The sequence below is a fragment of the Cetorhinus maximus genome, chromosome 22, assembly GCF_964194155.1.
Source record: "Cetorhinus maximus chromosome 22, sCetMax3.hap1.1, whole genome shotgun sequence".
NCBI classification, from domain to species: Eukaryota; Metazoa; Chordata; class Chondrichthyes; order Lamniformes; family Cetorhinidae; genus Cetorhinus; species Cetorhinus maximus.
Window position 1 is genome coordinate 60,230,661 of NC_135900.1, and position 20,032 is coordinate 60,250,692.

General features: G+C 46.0%; 1 protein-coding gene across 2 annotated transcripts in view; it reads right to left on the reverse strand.

Annotated features, from left to right (window-relative positions):
• LOC144696734 (metabotropic glutamate receptor 8) overlaps window positions 1-20,032 on the reverse strand; it is a 429,432-nt gene that overhangs the window by 247,402 nt on the left and 161,998 nt on the right. For both annotated transcript variants that reach the window (XM_078568398.1, XM_078568399.1), the window contains exon 2: window positions 13,247-13,463. In XM_078568398.1, coding sequence (XP_078424524.1) covers window positions 13,247-13,463 — 217 coding nt within the window. The remainder of the gene's footprint in view (window positions 1-13,246; window positions 13,464-20,032) is intronic.

Here is a 20,032-nt window from a genome sequence, read left to right on the forward strand (position 1 = left end):
ATGATTAATGATATGACTAGCTTAATTAATGGTTATGAATTACACAGTGTGAATCATTATATCAGAAGCAACTTGAATTTATAACTGTTCTGCTGAAGACTGTCCTAGGGTATAATGGCAAGCATGTGCCTGGCTGTAACAGAGTCCTTCTGATTCTCTCAAGGTCCAGTGTAAAATGTAGAGCTAATCAGCAATAAGTTAATGAGTCTAATTAATGTTGTCAAATATTGTCATTGCCGTAAGTCCAAACAATGAGGAAAATCATTAAATTCAAAATTGCAAAAAGAAAATCTAGGGCAGAATTTTGCCGTTGGCAGGCGTGCCCACGATCGGCACCGCACTGCAATTTCACGCTGGTGGGCAACTTAAGGTCCGCCCGGCATGAAACGCAACCGGGTTGGGAGGGGTGAGCGTGAACTTTGCGCATGCGCGCGAGTGAGCGCTGCATAGTCTCCCTGAGGCACATATCACATTAGATGAAGCCCAGTTAAAAAAAGAGAATGGAAAAAAAATGGAGTAAAACATGTCCCCTCATGTGACTCTGTCACATGAGCAGAGACATGTTGTTGAATCAATTTTAAAATTTTTATTTTATCTTTATTTGCTTTTGGAAGCCCATGGATGAGGTTTCCAAAGAAATGCAAAGGCTGCTTGGGCAGCAAAAAATTTAAGTTAATTTATTAATAAATGGCCTTAACAGAACTTTTAATTGTCGGCGGGCGTGCTGCTGGCTCTGGCGGCGCCCGCCAACCGAACTATCGCGCGACTGTGCGATGACGTGGGTACGCTTGGCCAACATCAAGGCACATCATTTCACACCCGAGCGGGTTGGGCACACCCTGCCTGCCGAGCGAAAATTTCTACCCCTAATGTCACCTAATGTTTGTTTATCATGTTAAGTGCAACAATGCAACTATGACATGGGGCTGAATCTTTGGTTCAGTGAGCAGGGGCGGGGCCCGCTCGCCAAGGCGTAAAACGGTGCGTGGTGACATTGGGTATGCATCCCGACGTCACCGTGCGTCATTTACATTTTCTTTCGGCTGTGCACCCGCCGAACTGTCAAAGCCTTTTAAGGCCATTAATGAACTAATTAAGCCTATTGAGAAAGCTCCCCGTCCAACCTTAAGGTTAGTGGGTAGGTGAAGAGCCCAGGCAGCTTTCGCGTTTTTCATGGAACCTCATCCACAGGCGGGATGAGGCTCCATGAATTATTTAAAATTTTCAGGAAAATTTTTATTACAATGAATGCACATGTCCCAGCTCATGTGACAGTTTCACATATCATAAAAATTTTTACAATGCTTTATTACACTGTTTAAACTTAAAACGAATCTCCTGAGGCACCTTTGTGCCTCAGGGAGATTTCTGCGCTCTTTCGCACGCATGCACACAGCGCTTCCGGGCGCATGTCACGCTGGGCGGGCCTTAATTGGCCCGCCCATGTAAAATGGCGACGCAGACCCGAGCGAGAGAGCCAGTAGGGTCCATGCCTGCCCGTGTCTGCCCCCGCACAACACCCCCCAAAGATGGGGGGGGAATTCTACCCATGGGGCAAAGTGCTGTCTCAGGGAGAGCCCTGAAAGTTCAATAAACCTAAAAAATAGCAAAATAAAAAAATTATTATCATGTCCTCCTCATGTGACAATGTCACACAAGATGGGACATGTTAATAAATATTACATAAAGTTTATTAAAGTTTTTAAAAACAGTCATGAAACCTCATCCCACCAGTGGATGAGGTTTTCTGTTTTTTCAGAAGCCCGTCGGGGCTCCTGGCCTGCCCACCAGCCTTGAGGTTGGACGGGCAGGTCCTTTAATTGGGTTAATTATCCTGTCAATGGCCTCAATTGGCCATTGACAGGTCGGCGGGCGGACAGCTGATTTCACTGTCTGCCCGCCTTCCTGAATATTTAAATGGGGCGGGATGACATCGGGGGTTCCTCCCGACGTAATCCTGCATCATTTTCGCATCAGCGAGCAGGCCCCACCCCCAACTCGCCGACGGAAAAATTCTGGCCATGGAGTCAAATTGGCTTAGCTGTTAACATTAGCCTCTGTTTCCAAATATCGCCTCTGTTTCCAAATATTGTGCATTCTGATGAAAGGTTATTGACCTGAAATGTTGGGGAGAATTTTTAGCTCAGCAGGCAGGTGCACACCCGACCCGACCGAACGTAGAAGGACACGTGATGATGTCGGGCAAGCGTCCCGACATCATCACACACTCGCGCGATATTTCGGTCCTCGGGCATACGCCGGAGTCGCCTTACGGTTGGCAGGCAGGCGAAAAGGCCAAGCAGCCTATGCATTTTTTAGGAAACTCACCCACGGGCGAGATGAGGTTTCCAACAGCAAATAAAAATAAAATCAAAATTTTAAAATTCAATCAATAACATGTCCCTGCTCATGTGACAGAGTCACAGAGAGGACATGTTTCATAACAGTTTTAAAATCTTTATTTGTTATTTTGAAAAATGTTCATCTCCCCAAGGCAGCTCTGTGTCTCAGGGAGATTTTCAGGCGCGCGCCCACACACATGCACAAAGTTCCCCGCTCGTCCTTCCCCCTCCCCCTCCACCACACAGGCAGTGCTGAGCACTGCTGCTTGCGTTTCACACTGGGCGGGTCTTAATTGGCCCATGAGTATGAAATCGCGGTCTGGCCCCAATTGCGGGTGGTGGTCGGCTTCCCTCCCGCCCTGCCCACCCCTGCCTAGCCTGTCCGATGGAGGAAAAATCATTCACTCTTTCCTCCACTGACACACTGAGCATTTCCAGCATTTTCTGTGTTTATTTCCAACACCTGCAATATTTTGCCTTTATAATAGTGTTGTGGGTTTAAGCCTTGCCTTGGGACATGAACATACAGTCAATCCCCGTTTTAAATTGCCTCGTTCAGTGTCATTCCGCTTTAACGTCACTTAGCATTCTTATTTCCACTTTAGTGTCAATTTGGGGTGGGGTGAGCGTAATGTCATGTGACCCAAACGGCGCCATTTTGGAGTAGCCTATCCCGCTCGTCAACTGTCTCCTCCTCCCAGATTCTCTCCCTTTCCTGGCTCTCTCCCTCTCCCTGATTCTCTCTCCTTCCCTTACTCTCTCCCTCTCCCGGACTCTCTTTCTCTCTCGGACTCTCTTTCTCTCTCAAACTCTCTCCCTCTCGCCGATTTTCTCCCTCTCCCCGACTCTCTCCTTCTCCTCGACTCTCTCACCTTCCCCAATCCTCTCCCCGACTCTCTCCCCCTCCCCGACTCACTCCATCTGTCGACTCTCCCTCTCCCTGACTCTCTCTTCTTCCCCAACTTTCTCCCTCTCCCTGACTCTCTCTCCTTCTTGGACTCTCTCCTTCTCCTGGACTCTCTCCCTCTCCCGGACTCTCTTTTCCTCCCAGACTCTCTTCCCCCCTCGGACTGTCCTCCCCTCCCGGACTACCTCCCTCTCTAACTCTCTCTCAGAGACTCTCCCTGGCACTCTCCCTCCCTCCTCCTCCCCAACTCTCTCGCCTTTCCCAACTCTCTCCCTCTCTCCGACTGTCTTCCTCCCCCCGACTCTCTTCCTCCCTGACTCTCTCCCTCCACCCAACTCTTTCCGCTTCCCCCACTCTCAGTCCCTGACTGTCTCTCTCCCCTTACCCGACTCCCTCCCTGACTCTCTCCACTTCCCCAGCTGTCTCTCTCTCCCCCACTCTCTCCTTTTCCCTGACTCTCTCCCCCTCCCCAACTCACTCCGTCTATCCGACTGTCTCTCTCCCTGACTCTCTCTCCTTCCGCGACTCTCCCCCTCTCCTGACTCTCTCTCTTTCTCTGACTCTCTCCCTCTCTCTGACTCCCCCTCCTTCTTCGATTCTCTCCCTCACTCGGACTCTCTTTCTCTCTCGGGCTCTCTCCCTCTCCCGGACTCGCTTCCCCTCCCAGACTCTCTCCCTCCCTGGCACTCTCCCACCCTCCCCCTCCCCGACTTTCTTCCTCCCCGATTCTCTCCCCTTCCCCGACTCTCTCTCCCGCCCCGACTCTCGTTCCTTACCCAACTCTCTCTCTCTCTCTGGCTATCGCCCACCCCCTGACTCTCTCCCTCTCCCCAACTCTCACTCATTCCTCGACTCTCTCATGTTACCTGACTCTCTCTCCCTCGCTGACACACTCCTGCTCCCTGACTCTGTCCTCTCCCTGATTCTCTCCTTCCCTGACTCTCTCCCTCTCCCGGACTCTCTTTCTCTCTTGGACTCTCTCCCTTTCCCCGATTCTCTCCCTCTCCCCAACTTTCTCCTTCTCCCCCACTCTCTCCTCCTCCCCGACTCTCTCACCTTTCCCAACCCTCTCCCCAACTCTCTCCCCCTCCTCAACTCTCTCCCACTCCCCAACTCACTCCATGTGCCTGACTCTCCCTCTCCCTGACTCTCTCTCCTTCCCCACCTCTCTCCCTCTTCATGACTCTCTCTCCTTTTCTGACTCTCTCCCTGACCTGGACTCTCTTCCCCTCCCGGACTCTCCCCCTCCCCAACACTCTCCCTGAGTCTCTCCCTGGCACTCTCCCTCCCTCCCCCTCCCCAACTCTCTTCCTCCCTGATTCTCTCCCAAACTCTCCTCCCCCCTGCCCCTCTCACCGACTCCCCACCTCTCCCCTTCCCCGACTCTCTCCCCAGCTCTCTCCCTCTCCCTGACTCTCTCCCTCTCCCCAATTCTCTCCGCTTCCTGACTCTCTGTCCCTGACTGTCTCCCTCCCTAACTCTCTCCCCTTACCCGCCTCTCTCCCTGACTCTCTCCCCTTCCCCGACTCTCTTTTTCTCCCTGACTCTCTCCCTCTCCCTAACTCTCTCCAACTCTCACCCATTCCTCAACTCCCTCCTGTTACCTGACTCTCTCCCCCTCGCTGACACTCTCCTGCTCCCTAACTCTCTCCCACTCCCTGACTCTCTCCCGAATCGCTCCTCCTCCCTGACTCTCTCCCCTTCCTCAACGCCGACCCTCCCGCTTGCCACATCCCTCCCTACCCACCACTTGCCACCTGACGCCCCCGCTTGCCACCTCTCTCCCTGAACCCCCCGCTTGCTGCCTCCCTCCGACCCTCCCAGTTGCTACTTCCCTCCCTGACTCTTCTGCTTACCGGGGAGCTGGGGAGTGGGAGAGAGATACCAGCAAGGGAGAGGTGGTGAACGGGAGGCAAGTTGGCTTATTTATATTGGAGTTTTAACTTTATTTTATTTTTTTAATTATTTTATTTATGAATATAGGAATTTAGGAATGTAAATTATTTCAACTTACAGTGTATAATTTTGAAAAAGATTTCTGACAAGAAAGGACCTACAGAACCTAACTACAGTATTTACGCTGGTTGTAATAGGAAAATCTGATTCGCTTAAAGTTGGTTGACTTAAAGTTGCACATTTTAGGAACACAACTACAGAGTTAATTGAGGAATTACTGCATAATTTAGAGTGCCATTCAGTGCCGTACTGAGGGAATGCTGCATTGTCAGCTATATGTCCTCCTGGTTGATGATCCATTGCACTATTTAAAAAGCGCAAGAAGTTCTTCCACTGTCTTGGCCAACATAACTCCCTTAACTAACTTCGCCAACAGTTACTCATTTCATTGTTACTTGTGAAAGGACTACCATATTTGTTTAAACAACATTTTACATTGTATGTGAAGTCTTGCAGGATGAGGGGCATGATAATTATGTTTCTTTCCTCTTTCAAAGGCCCTCAATGAACTGACAAATCCAAAGATGTGAATGAGTTGGAAAAGGAGTTGGCTCTATCAGCTGTCTTTGCAATAAATGAAATTAAGTAAGAAGGCCAATTTTTCAAATGAAGTTTTCTGACACACACACATATGCCCAATGCGATCTCGGACTAGAATTATTTGGGTGTAGTTCTCATTAGCTGCTCATTGGTCCCCAACCCCTAGATTAAAAGTCAGGGGAGAGCCCGCCCACGATCCCAATGGCAACCCCACAGTCATTTAACACTGGGAGCACTGTTAAGTGGTTGGAGGTGAGACTTCTGTCCCTGTCTCAGGAGAACTGCCAGCCCAACTGATGGTCATTTGTCATCCCAGCAGCTCCGCCGGGACTGGTGGCCACTGAGACTTCAGACAGTCCCACAATGCCAAGGAGCCCAGACTAACAGGCACATCTGGGCCAGAATTTTAGGTCCCGCCTGCAGGCGCACAACCGACCCGCACGGATGTGAAATTGTGTGAGATGATGTCAGGCGAGCCTCCTGACGTCATCGCGCACTCGCACGACATTTCATTCAGCGGGTGTGCACAAAAGTCAGAAGAGCGCCCGCCGACAATTAAACCCTTTAACGTCCCAATTGTCAGCGATTTTGCGTGGCCCGTCCAACCTTACGGTTGGCGGATGGGCCAATCAGCCAGGCGGGCTTTACATTTTTGATGAAACCTCACCCAAGGGCGGGATGAAATTCCGTTAGGATTTAAAATAAAAATAAATATCTGGGGACATTTTGTTTATGAGGTCTGCTTTCAGGTGCTTGATTGTGCTGCATGGACACTTTCTGCAGCATTTTTGGGTTTTCTTTTCTTATTTACAGATCTGCAGCTCCCTGGGGCAGCTGTCTGCCTTCAGGGAGCTCTGTCGAAGTGCTCACCCGCGGTGACGTCGGCGCCCACCCTCTTCCTACCCCCAACAGCAGTGCTCAGCCTTTCTCTGCATGCATTTCATGCTGGTTGGCCATTAATTGGCCAGCCAGCATAAGATCGCGGTCCGGGGCCGATCGCAGGCAGAAGCACATTTTGCATCCGCTTCCAGGCCCACCAAGTGCGCGTGCCCGACAAGCACAAAATTCAGGCCCTGGGGTCTCGCCTAGGCCTCCCAGCCATGTCTTGTATGCCAGTAGGGAAACAGGCCGTGGCCTACACATTAGACTCAAGGAACATCAAACCTGCTTCAAACACAGTGAATGGGACAAGTCAGCTATCAGCAAACACGCTCAGCTTAATAACCACCACATCCAATGGTCCAACTCTACACTTATCTCATCCATCACACACCGGCATACAAAACGCGTCAGGGAGGCCATGGAGATATACCAACACCACACCATCCCATAAGGCAGCAGCCTTCTCATTAGTGATACCTGGCTACCCTTACTCAAGGAACACATTCCCATCTATTCTGCACAATCGACCAATTAGCAGGAAGAATGTAAATATGGACTGACCTATTACAAACACAACAGCCTGACCAATCAGTATTAAGATCCCACCCATAATCCCATCCGCCACTATAGATATAACTACCTCGTTCACCGTTTCCAGGAATTTCTCCAGATGACAGACAGAGCAAGCTGCTCATAATGTCAAGGCCTATCAGTTTTTCTAAGGAACTCTTTTAAGATAACAACTGCTCTTTTCAAAGTAAATTTTCCATGGTGTAACTGTAAAATCATCTTACTCAACAACAAAGCAATTTCATGACAGGCTAAATTGTTGCTAACACTGCTCATTGTGTATTGCTGTAAAAAGGCATTTTATCAAAGTTTTTCTTCTTGCATTCATCAGGACAATCGCAAGAATACCAATGTCAAGGGAAGCAACAACTTTATACTGCTTCCTCGACATGGGAATTCTTGCAATTGTCCTGATGAGTGCAAGACGAAAAGCTTCGCCAAAATGTCTTTATTCAGCAATACTCAATTTCTGTACTACCAAATGACTAACGGCTCTTGTCTCTTTCACACTATGAATCTTATGTACAAACATGAAATTTCCAATTGAGTACTCTTGGGTAGGAGCCTTGTACAACATAACATCCATCTATTCATTTGGTCTTGCATCAACTTCCACTTTTGTCACTCATTGCACATTAATGAAAGTTGTCACAAATCTAGCCAATTCCTTATGTGAGTCTACATTTACAGAGAAGGAAATCTGAAACTTTAGACATTTAAAGGGCTGCAGCAGGAATGTTATTTTTTTGATTACCATTCTTGATTTATGGATATCTTTAAAGAATTCATAGGAAAACAAGGATTACAACCATAGAGTAAGAGAAAACCTATACAATCAATGAAAGCAAAGATTTGTCCATATTAAATAGTGGCAAAATATAAAGTTACAATCACAGTAAACTGAGGATTTTGAACTGTAACGGTGTTGAGTGTTCAGGATCTTTCAGTTGCTTGAAATAACTTATTTTCATTTTGTACTAAAAAGCCAAATTTTCCTTTGTTTGAGATTTCCAAGGTAGTGAATGTACATTGAACAGAAACCTCACAAATTTCCAAATGCAATTTATCAGACATGCAACATGAACTATAACATATAAACAAGCTTTGCTCAAAATAAAAAATAACAATAGCAGAAAATTAGTCCTGCAAATTTCACTTGATTACAGAATGTTAACTTGTCCCTCCTCGAGTGTAAACAATACTATCTGCCACTTCACTCATTGTTCAAATAATACTAAACCCTGACCAATGTCTATAACACGCTCAAGGTTACTTTAATCCAACAAAGTATTCAAGAGCACACTCCTTCACAGGCTGGAATCATTCAGGTGCCGTCCCCATGTTTTCTCATTCGTAATGGAATATCATGATTACTGTGAGTTCCCAATTTGGGCTCCTGGTGGGGGAAGCTTCACATCAGAAATGCACATTTCAAAATGCTCCCTATATGTGCAGAAACAATAAAGTAATTTTATGACAGGCAAAAGGGTAAAACTGAAGGAAGCAATCGAATAGATTCCTCTCTTTAAACAAGGGGAATGCTGCCAATCAGGCCTCTCTCCCTAGAGACAGAGAGCACCTAAAAAGTATTGTTTACAATTTACGTAAAGTTGTCAATCATCTGCAGGATTTGAAACACAGCAATTGCCTGCTGCTATTGTTTCACAATGCCAGCATGTCAACAAACACACAATACATACAAGGCAAAATATCAACTCATGCTTGGTTCCAAGTTACAATCACATAACACAGAGGGAGGTCATTCAGCTTATCGTGTCTGCGCCAACTCTTTGAAAGAGCTATCCATTTAGTCCTTTTACCTTGATTGACTAAATTCAGAATAAAGCAAGCATGTAAATAAGGATATAATAGGACATTAGCATATTAAGGACACATGGACCCCATTTTTAAAAATTTATTCTTGGATAGGATGTGTGCATCGCTGGCTAGGCCAGCATTTATTGCCCATCCCCAATTGCCATTTAGAAGGGCAATATTAACTGGGACACACACTAGGAATGGTGGATGGGTCCGATAATAAATGGGAAACCCAGAGATATGTTCAGCATGCCTTACAGTGACTCTTTAACACAGCTATCTCATTTGCAATTCACTTCCAAGTTTGTCATCCAATCCACTGCAGTGGGTGAAATGAGAATCAGCGGGACATCATTTCAACTCCAGTATCTAAAGGGCCAACCTGAAGATAAAATTTGGGATCGAGAAGAGAGGAGAAAATTCAACAATGTGTTTGAGTGGTTTAAAGGGTATACTCTGCTTCACCGATGCCGCCCTTGAATTTGTGCTGGAGCTGTGAGGAGCCAGAAGGACATACAGTTTCCTAGCAATAGAAGAAAACCTGTGGCAGAAATGAAGAAGGCATGGTTGGAGTATTGTGCCTCTAGAAGCTGCACAGGAAAAACTTTAATGACCTAGCCAGGTCAGAAATGGTGAGTAGAGTTGAACATTCACCTCCATCCTGCTGTGCACATCACCACAATCCCTCACTCTGCCTTGTCAATCCTACTCCATCGCATCACTCCTCACATCTATTGACCTTGCAGGTGCACCCACCCTTCTCTACGCACTTCCTCAGATTCCCATCGATCTATCCAGCACTGCCAGTCACCCTCATCCTTATACTATTTCAAACCTCTCCTACTTCTCACCCTCATTGAATACACTTCAGTTATTGGATGAATGCATGTCATTACACTCACTCATATTTTTGACTTTTGTCACTGTGATACACCATCAGAGGTGCCATCTTGTAAATAAAATGTTCAGCTAAGGCCTGGGTGTAAAGAGCAAGGGCGTTCTCCCAGTGTCCTGCCAATGTACATTCCTCAACCAACCTCACTAAAATAGATTATGCTGTAATTTATCTCATAGCTGTTTGTAGTGTTGCTAACCTCAAAGCGACTGCCACAGTTCCACTTGTTGCAACAGTAGCTACAATTTAAATATTATTAAGTGACTTTGCAGCCTTTTGGGACATCCAGAAGTTGTTAAAGACAGTAGTTCTTCAAGACAAATGCCTTCATGAATATAAAATATGAAAAACTTTCATGAATATGCTTCCCCTTCAAATGTTATGCTGTTATTTAGCATATACAAGCAAAACTGTTTACTTGAAGAGATAATGACACACTGAATTATAGGTGATGTTCTGCTCCATATGTAGAATTGGATTTTGCATCCTTCATGGAGTCTAGATCAGAATAAATGTATTGAATTAGATTAAGTACTGAATTAATGTAACAAAACTACACAGAAACGCATCTCCTTTCTTCAGATGATTGATCTCCAATGTGAAGGAATCATGTATAGAGCAACTATGCTTCAGAAAACAAATATGATGAAGCTAGAAATTATTTATGTACTTTTAAGACCATTTGTATAAGAATACTCAGAAAACTGCAGCCAAGTGTGGGCCAAGACCATCTAGCAATATCTGAGCATGTGGCAGCAACGGATTAATTGAATTTTGCATTCAAATAGTAATCCTTAACAGCACTTGATATAAACTGGCTTAGACAAGGCCAATAGACAAAATTTACATCTCATTTTTTTAAAGAAATAATTGATTTTTGACAGGCTTCAACAAACTATTTACTGTTTAACCTGTACACTTGTCAGAACATTGCTCAGTGAAAATAGATCACAAAGCCCTGCTGCCCATTCGATCTTCCCCTAGCAGGATAAACTATTACTGCCTTCCAAATACAGAATCTAGATGTTTTTAAATCAGTCTGATGCCTTAGCCTCAAGCATGTTTCCTGGTAAACTATTCCTGTTTGTTTCAAAATGTTATTGAGCAAGGGGTCAATCTATGGAACAGGCTCCTTCAGGGAATGAGGAAAACAGTCACTGATGCAGCCAAATGCAAAGTAGATAGTCTTTTTTCAAAAATTAACATTTTGGGAAACAGTATATGAGTAATTGATGGAGGTGTAGCAGACTTGGAGGAAAATAGTGACTGATGGTCACCATCACTGGTGCATTCTTCATGGCAACGCCACTTGCCAATCATTCAGCGCTCTCTTCACATACCGTATAAAATGTTGTTTTCCCCTTATACTGGTATTCTTGTGAGGTGTCCTGATGAGTGCAAGACAAAAGGCTTAGACATGTTTCTTTTTTCAGCAATACCCTGATTATCATTGTACCGTGCGACCACCTGCATTGTAGAAGGTGAACTAGATTAACTTTGGTCTTTTTATCATGTAGCAATTCTCCAATATTCCTATTTTATTGATCAGCCTGTGTGGATCAGTTCTAAATTTGCCCTTTCCAACCCTGAAATTATACTCTCTTGTCCCTGTTATACCTGAAAACATTGATTTGAATTCACTTTCTTGTGTAGTATTTCACAGACCTCTGTTGAGACATTTCTTATTGAGGCTGAATAACTCGTATTATTATGCCTGTTACATTGCGAACTACAAGTAATATAATCAAATATATTTAGTTATGACACATGTATGCACCTATCACCATAATGTTCAATTTTGGCATGACTGCAATAATTTAGTTAATTCTAACCCAAGCAGCCATTAAGGTGACACCATCCATTCATAATTTGTTTTTCTCATGATTATTCTATGTAGATGTATATCTAAGCTGCCAAATAATTAAGATTGTGTTTGAAATTTACGAATATTTGGTATTTTGTTAATATGCTGATGGAAAAAACTGAGATACTATCAATTCAAACAGAGAAATGTGCAATGTTTAAGTTTCAGGATGAGGTTTTAATCTTACACTGCAGCAACTTGAAAGGAAATGGCATGAACACTTCTCAAGCCTATTTCATTCCCTTTGGTGACGCAAAGTGAGCTTTAGCGCTGCCAGATAAATAAAGTTCTGCTATATCTGATTTTGCCATTGAAACAAAACAATGGTCACATGTTGCACAACTCTGCAACCTCAAAACGAACGACTCCTGGAGCAAACCAAGATCAGCGCAGCACAGGTTCTGCACCCTTTCTGCCATCTCCCTGCACAAAGCCCTACTCCACCGCCCCTAACCGTTACCCCACCTCTCCGGCAAGAGTTCTGTTGCTACTGCTTCCGGTATCAGATCTACACATGAATTTCTTGAATTTTCTTCTTCATACTCACAAATGGTGTAACACAGAAATCCTGTCCTATCTCTAGCACCTCCTCAACCTCTGAAATTTACTAATAGTCGGGCCCCGATGATGTGGAGAACTGCATCTTATAGTTGTGCGTGGTAATGGTACATTGTACTGTGAGCGGAGAGGAACTTTACCCAATATTGTTGCCATAGTATTTGTTAAAGTGTATTTCTCTCACAGGCTAAAAGCTATATATGTTTTATTCAGACAATTATATTTCATTAATCTTTAAGAAGTTAATGTCAAGGCTCCTTATCGATTTTTAAGTTATTTGCATAATGGGAAGTAAAATATCATAAACTGGCTTACAATATGATATTACATAATATGAAAATGACAGACAGAAAAAACCTACTTTTCCATCCTCCTTGTCCCACACATTTCAAAACACTTTTTCCCCACTCCATTCAAAGCCACATAATCTCGGGGAGACGTGCAAAAAACAGAGAAAAACTCAGGCCAATTAGGTGAAAAGAAATTGGAAAATTTCTCTCCAGCTAGTCCAGGAGACCACACTGGCCCTGATCACTGTTATGCCTCCCTCTTGAATAAAGCGATCTTTGCCCCCGTCAAAAGCCATCCAGCTCTCGCTGGCAAGCATCATCTATGGTCCATTATTCTCTGCAAATGAAATAACTGCCAAACACCCAACCTAGTCCTGTCCTTTACACAACAAGCTTGGCCCCCTGGTCCTCCCTTACGTACACAGTTGAAAAAATGGGCCTACATTATTTTTGCTCCTTCACTGTTTTAGGGATCAAATTACCCCTATATCTGGCATTCAGTAGATGGCTGGGTCATCCTCCTTCCAACAATTTTAATTACTCCACTGAGCAGATTAGCATCAGAGTATCCGAGCTTCCAGAAGCCTGTTTACCGTAACCAAACTTTTGCAAATTGCCACTTACCAGTCTCCCTGGAGATCTGTACAAATGCTTCCACACCACTTTCCCCATAGTTGCCCTCTGAGGCTAAAGTCGAGACGTAATTCCATCCAAGCGCTGTAACTATATCCACCATTGCTTGGACTTGGTATGAATCAGGTGGGACCACTCGGGAAAAGAAGTCATATCTGCTGTTGTCACTCAGCTCTGGGGCAGTTGATGCATAGCTGATCTGAGGGATCTGTGCCAAAAAATGAATATACCATTCAAAATGAGAAAATGTAATTAAATATTACTTCATTCAGGTTCATAATTAATAACTAAGCTGATAACAGTAAACTCTGAGGTTTATTTGGTTTTCCTTGTAAAACAATGCTGTTTTCCATTGCTACTGTTGGCACTCGAAACTACACAGAATGTCACTGTGCAACTCCATTCATATTAGATCACAGAGCAATTAATAAAGTAAAGGCACTGTAAAATTGATCCCAGTATACCCATTGCAGACTACCTTTCATTTTCTTCAACTTTCTCCTAAATCCATTTACTCCTGAAATAGTTAACCTTTCCTTTGGCGGACCTCCCACACCTCAACTAAATGGCATACAGGCAGGAAATGTTGGTGGGCTATTCAACTACGGGAACATCAAAACTGGGCTCAATTCAGTCCTCACCAATGCTCAGTGCATACTTTCCACCACATATCACTGGGAAGCAATCAGAAGCCAAATCTGGCTGATGTTCCCCTTCCTAGCAACAGAATGCTAAAGCTGCAGATGAGATAAACTAATTCAGTACAGATCAGGACCTCACTTGAGAACATCCTATTCCAGTAGGATGGACATAAACATACACATACAGATACACATAGACACAGACACAGGCGTATATGCATACTTGCACACACACACACACACACATATAGGCGCGCGCACACAGATACATGCACATGCACATACACATACACACACAGAGACATGACGGACACACATGAATGCACATGCACACACAATGCATGCACACGCAAACGGACACATGGATGCACGCATGCACAAGCGCATACATACAGACACGGACGTGAAGGTACACACACAAGCATCCAATTATGCAGAAACATGAATGCATATGCACATACATACACACAAAAATGCGCACACACAGACATGCGCATGCACGCATACACACACACGCATTCACACATATGGAAGCATGCGTGTAAGCACATACCTACACCGAGGTATGCGCATGCACACATACACACAAGGACTACAATTACATACATACACACAGACACACATGTACACAATACATTTATATATTGGCTGAACTATGTAGGAATATTTATTTCTTAGTCCTTAACCATTTTTCCCAATGTTGATTCGAGTAACAAAACTTGAAAGCTGAATTGCCTGTAAATATCTTATCTGTTCATGCCAAATAATATAAATCAATATGAACAAGTAAATTTGTTTTCAGACTTTACTGAAGTATCACTTGAATGGCCCAAATGTTTCAGCTTGGCTTCATTTTGAGCCATTTTATTTCCTCTGGTGTCTATTCAAGAAAAATTTTGGGCGCAAGATTCAGATTAGTTGCTCCGCCACTGAAGCCGGGCGCTCTCCTGGGGGTGTGAATTGCTCCGACAGCCACAAGCAGCATGTATGTACACAGAGTACCATCTTATGTACAACCTTCATGAGGGCAACTCCTGCACGCTCTGAAGTGGAGATATCATGATGTCACACAGCCCAATCAGCTGATGTGATGCCCACTTTCCCCAAATTTGAACCATGGAGGCCCATTCAACAATTCACCTTTTCCCCTGGCGAGATTGTCACTCATTCATGCACAGTGATTCAACACTTGCAGATTCCAACTCTGTGCCACCATCTAAGGTACAGATGGTGCCAGTATCTGAGCTGGTGGCTGTGAGCATCATATCAAGCGACGGAGCCTCGTTATCAATGCTGAGCTGCTGTTCTCTCTCATTCTGCTGAGGCCACTGGGCAGATAGCAGTACTTGGGTGTTTGAAAGCAGAATATCAGAAGGGGAAGGTTGAGTTGAGGGAAAAGAGGTGTGGAGTGAAACACAAGAGGTCCATGGTCACACCATCAGCAGTTTGCACCTCTTAGCAGGATGAGGGTGTGTTGGGAGTTGAAACGGGGCATAAGGCAGGAACACATAATCATCTGCAATTGTCAGCAATGCAGGATAACATGGGAAATGTTGCTTCCGGCCCCATGATACTGAGAGCCATCACCTCCTTGTCCTCCATTGCTCTGCACTGCTCCCTTCTATTGGGTGTCACCTTATTTTGCAAGTGAGGTCATTGGACTCCTAGTCAGGCCCTTGGATCCAGACTCTGAGAATTGACCTTCCTGGCCACCTGCTGCCACTCCCTTCTGAGGGTGGTGCTTGAGGCTTCCTGGCGTCCAGCCAGGAGCAATGGTACCTCTCTAAACCTGTCCACCTCCACCATGAAGGCCTCCAGCCCAGAATCCTGGAGCCCTCTCTCTGCCCTGGTGTTCCATTTTCCTCAGAATTGCAGCAACAATATTCAGCAGCAGCCTCCTGTAATTCAGTGCAGTTTTCCCATTCTCTCTGTGAACGCTGCTTATGCAGCTCTGTAAGATCTGTAGGATTTTTGGGTTCAGGAACCACAGATGCCTAAGATAGGCCACCGTGTAGAATTTTAATTAAGAGGCAGCAGTTTTAATATAATGCATTAGATAGTTTATTATGTTTATTAAGTTGATTGTGGTTCCTGGCTTCACTTCATAATTCTACGCGCAATTAACTACAAACTAAGCCTGTTACTTCTCAAATTTCAAGCCAATAACACCTGGACTACCGTGGATTCCACTCCTGACACCGATCTGTAAGATTTGAGTGCAGAAACAGCCAGAGTGCAGCAGACGCCCCACCCTACACTTCAATCATGTGCATGAAGTGGCAGCACTAAATTTAGATGCTGCCCCCCCCACCCGCCCCCCCCACCCCCACCCCCAGCAGAATCCGTATGGGCAGGTTGCAAAATGGGAGCCTCATGCCACAAAAGCAGCACAAGCCAAATTTTAATCTTATATCTTTTATTCTTATTGCTTGGCTTTATTTTACCATTACAAACCTGCTGAGAGAGCATCAACCTTTTCAAATGTATATAATCTTCTCGTCTCTGTCTTCCCCCAGCACTGAGTTTAGGAGTGTGTGGCCAAGTGCCTAGCTGTCAGCGAGATGAGGTCACACAACCTTTTCCCACTCGAGAGTATCTGTCACAGCTCCAACTGTATCTTATCATCTCTCAGCCAAGCTGCCAGATGGAGCCTCATGCTATGGTGGGACGGTCCATCACACTGGAGACACAGGAATGAGAGTGAAGGGATGATATAAAACAGCTTAACCTGCTGCTATACCTCCTGCCATCTGATTACAGTGGTTGTGAAGACATGGAACAGTGACTTCTGCAGGTAGGGAGGAATTGGAAATAACAATATTGAACAAAACACTGTGTGAAATATGTTCATCTACATGAATCCAGAGCCGTGAAATTTGGCTTTGTACCGTCTGGATTAATCATTGCCACAACATGCACTTTGCCCCCAAAATGGCATTGGCGGTGCGCCCACACACTTCTAGTCAGGATGCCATGTCCACCCAGGGTGCTCAGGGAGAAATTTCCCTACTTGGACCTGAGACAGGTCAGCTTCACAAAGGAAGCCGTCACTGAAATTTGCCACCTGCTGTAGCCACAACCCCAGCCTTAGAGCAAAGCAAGAATGATATTGCCAATGATTGTGGGGATGATCATGACCAGGCATTTTTATCCAACTGTCTCCCTTCAGGCCCGAGTCATACCTCCATTTCTCACCTACCAACAATCTCTATCCATTACGACTTATACCTAGCATTCATAACTGCACCTCACTCTCACATACTGCTACAAGGTTCACAGCTACAGCTCAGCATCCCCTCACTGACAGCTTATTCAACCATGATCAGCCAAACCGATTGCACAACACTGACTGACCTGCTTTCTCTTCCAGGTCAAGGTGGTGCATAATCTGTGGCAGCCGTCATGAACTGGTGAGGTCAGTCATCGCTGCATGTCTTACTGCATGATAAGATGGTGCTCACCTTCATAAGAGCGGCCATGACTGACATTGTGGTCAGCAGCATAGCTGAAACCACTGTAGATGATGTTAATTTCATATGTAATCCACCTTCTCCCTTTTCACTATCCCGTCATCATGCAATCTCTTCTGAATTACAAACTGCAGTTGGTGTAAGTATGCACCTCTTGCAATGTCCCACTCCCCTCACCACAACCCTACTTGTGTGATGTTATCCTTTCAGGTGCCCAAGAACTGCAGCCTGACCAGGCAGTAAGTGCAGAGCAAAAACTGGTAGATGAAGAAAAGATGACAATGAAAAAGCGCCATGGGCGGAATTGTCCGTGCCCACTGGCATCGTGTGTGTTCAGCGGCATGAGCAGACAATATGGCGAGAAGGCCAAAGATCAGTTTTACGACATTGTAAAACCAGTTTGCGATCGTCCCGCTCCACCTGCCAGTGGCGGGCTGCGTTTCCTGCCGTCGGACGTTGGGAACATCATTGTAATCCATCTGCATATCATTATTAGCCCAGCTCACCGGAATCGTTCCCCTCCCCCCCCCCCATCCCCCACCACCCCCCACCCCCCCCCCACCCCGCCCACTGCATCATCCGCCCACACCAGTGTGATTACACGCCAACATGTTTTACAACATATAAAAGATGTCCACTTGGCGGGCTGCACTTTGAGGGGAACTCAGAGGTAAGTACACAGTAATGTTGCAGAGCACTTGCCTGAAGGGTCACCTCTTGGATTTCAAGGTTGAGACGCGGTGGATGGGGGGGGGCAATGGCTGCCCTGCAATTGAGGTACATTGTTGGTGGTGGGGGGGGCAAGGGCTGCCCTGCAGTTGAAGGTAGTGCACAAGCACGTGTGGCGTGAGGAGGTTTGGGTGAGGGAAGCGGCCATGCATTAAGGAAACCTGATATGAAGTGACTATTCCTCTGCAGCTGAGACAGTTCAGGCACAGCCACGTTGATATGATTGGAGTCGGGCCTCTAGCTTCTCTGCCCATTGAAGCAACACAGAGGCATCAAAGTGCCACCAAGTGCTCCAGAGCTTTTCACCCCACAAGCACAGACTGAAAAGTAATGAGCATTTCAGTGGACTGCTGAACAGTTGGATGGCTGGGCACATTGTACAATCTCCTCGCTAAAGCTGGCCTTGGAGCAGTCACTGGTGGAGGTTCTCACAGCCCCTTGCAATGTCAGTTATCCGGTTTGGACCAGCCTCCCCCATGGTTCAAGCTAACAATGCAGCCTTACAGTGCAGGTTAGGAGAATGCCTGTGCCTGAGCTGAGAGCACAGCATGCAGTTCAATGGGCAAAACTGTTGCCAAATGGTCAGGTGGAGTGGGGCGGAGGTGGGTGGTGTTTCAGGCAACCAAGCTGTGCACTAATCGCAGGCCATCCAAGTGTTGGTCAGCACTCTCTAGGATGCATTAAAGGGCCTTCGGACTTAACAAAGACAGGTTCTTAGTACACCCAAGCTAACCCACGTGTCTCTCTCTTTCATCCTGCAGGAGGAGTACTTTAGGATCATGGCGCCTGGTGACCCAGCTGTATGCCTCATGGTTTACAGAGAGTGAAGACAACGGAGAAGAGAGTGACTCAACACCTGGCTACGCAGAGGAAGGAGTAACACCCTCTGGAAGAAGGAGCGGCTGGGGCTCCCACACATGCCGCCAAAGAGCCACAGCAAGCCGTCGCTGGTTGGCGCCTACCTAGACCCAGGGTCTATAGGCGCCGCCTTTCATTCTGCAGATGACTGAGAACCAGTGTCACTGAAGACTGCACATGTCTAGGGAACTGGGGGTTACATCAGCCAGCTACTGCAGGATTTGGTGCCATGGGGACATGGACGGCATCCACTGCCAGTGGCCATGGAAGTGACTGTGGCACTCAATTTCTATGCAAGTGGCTCCTTTCAGGGCTCCACAGGGGATCTCTATGGGATATTACAAGCCTCCACACACAAATGCATCCATGAGGTCATAGACGCCTATTTGCGAGGGCACACAACTTTGTGCATTTTGCCCAGGACCAGGACGGCCAGAGTGCAAGAGCGGGTGGATTTGCCCAGATCTCGGGTGTCCCACAGGTGCAGAACTAAGTAAAAATAGGAGAGGGGTGAAATATAAGCTGGTTTGAGGTTGGGGGGTGGGGGGGTGGGGGGGGGGGGAGAAGGGGATGGGGTGGTTGTTGGGACAAGCAAGCAGTGAAAGGAGAAGATAACCAAAAGATGTCACAGACAAAAGAACAAAGAGGTTTTTATCAATGGGTTGCTGAACCTGGGGACTGCAGTCTTTTTGCCTTTCATGGACATCTTCCCTGCAGCAATTGTGATCTGGAAGCACTGAGGTGTGTACATGCGGCTGGACTTTAAATATGGCACCCGGTGTAATGAAGTGGCGAGGTCTTGGCGGACGGGCGAATGAGAGCCTGCCCGCCATGGAAGCGGCGTGTTTCCCGGGAATTCATAATTAATGTGGTAGGTGTGGGACGATACAGCGTGAAACATCATTTTAGCCACTTGCTACCACACTTAGTGCAAATCTGGGATGATTCCACCCTTATCCGTGGCTGATGACAGCTCTGTGGACCTCTGATGGCTTCATCTCAGAGTAGAGAAGAGCTATAACTGAAGCACACAGGCAAACCAGGATGTTCACAGAAGGAACATATAGGCCGGAATTTTC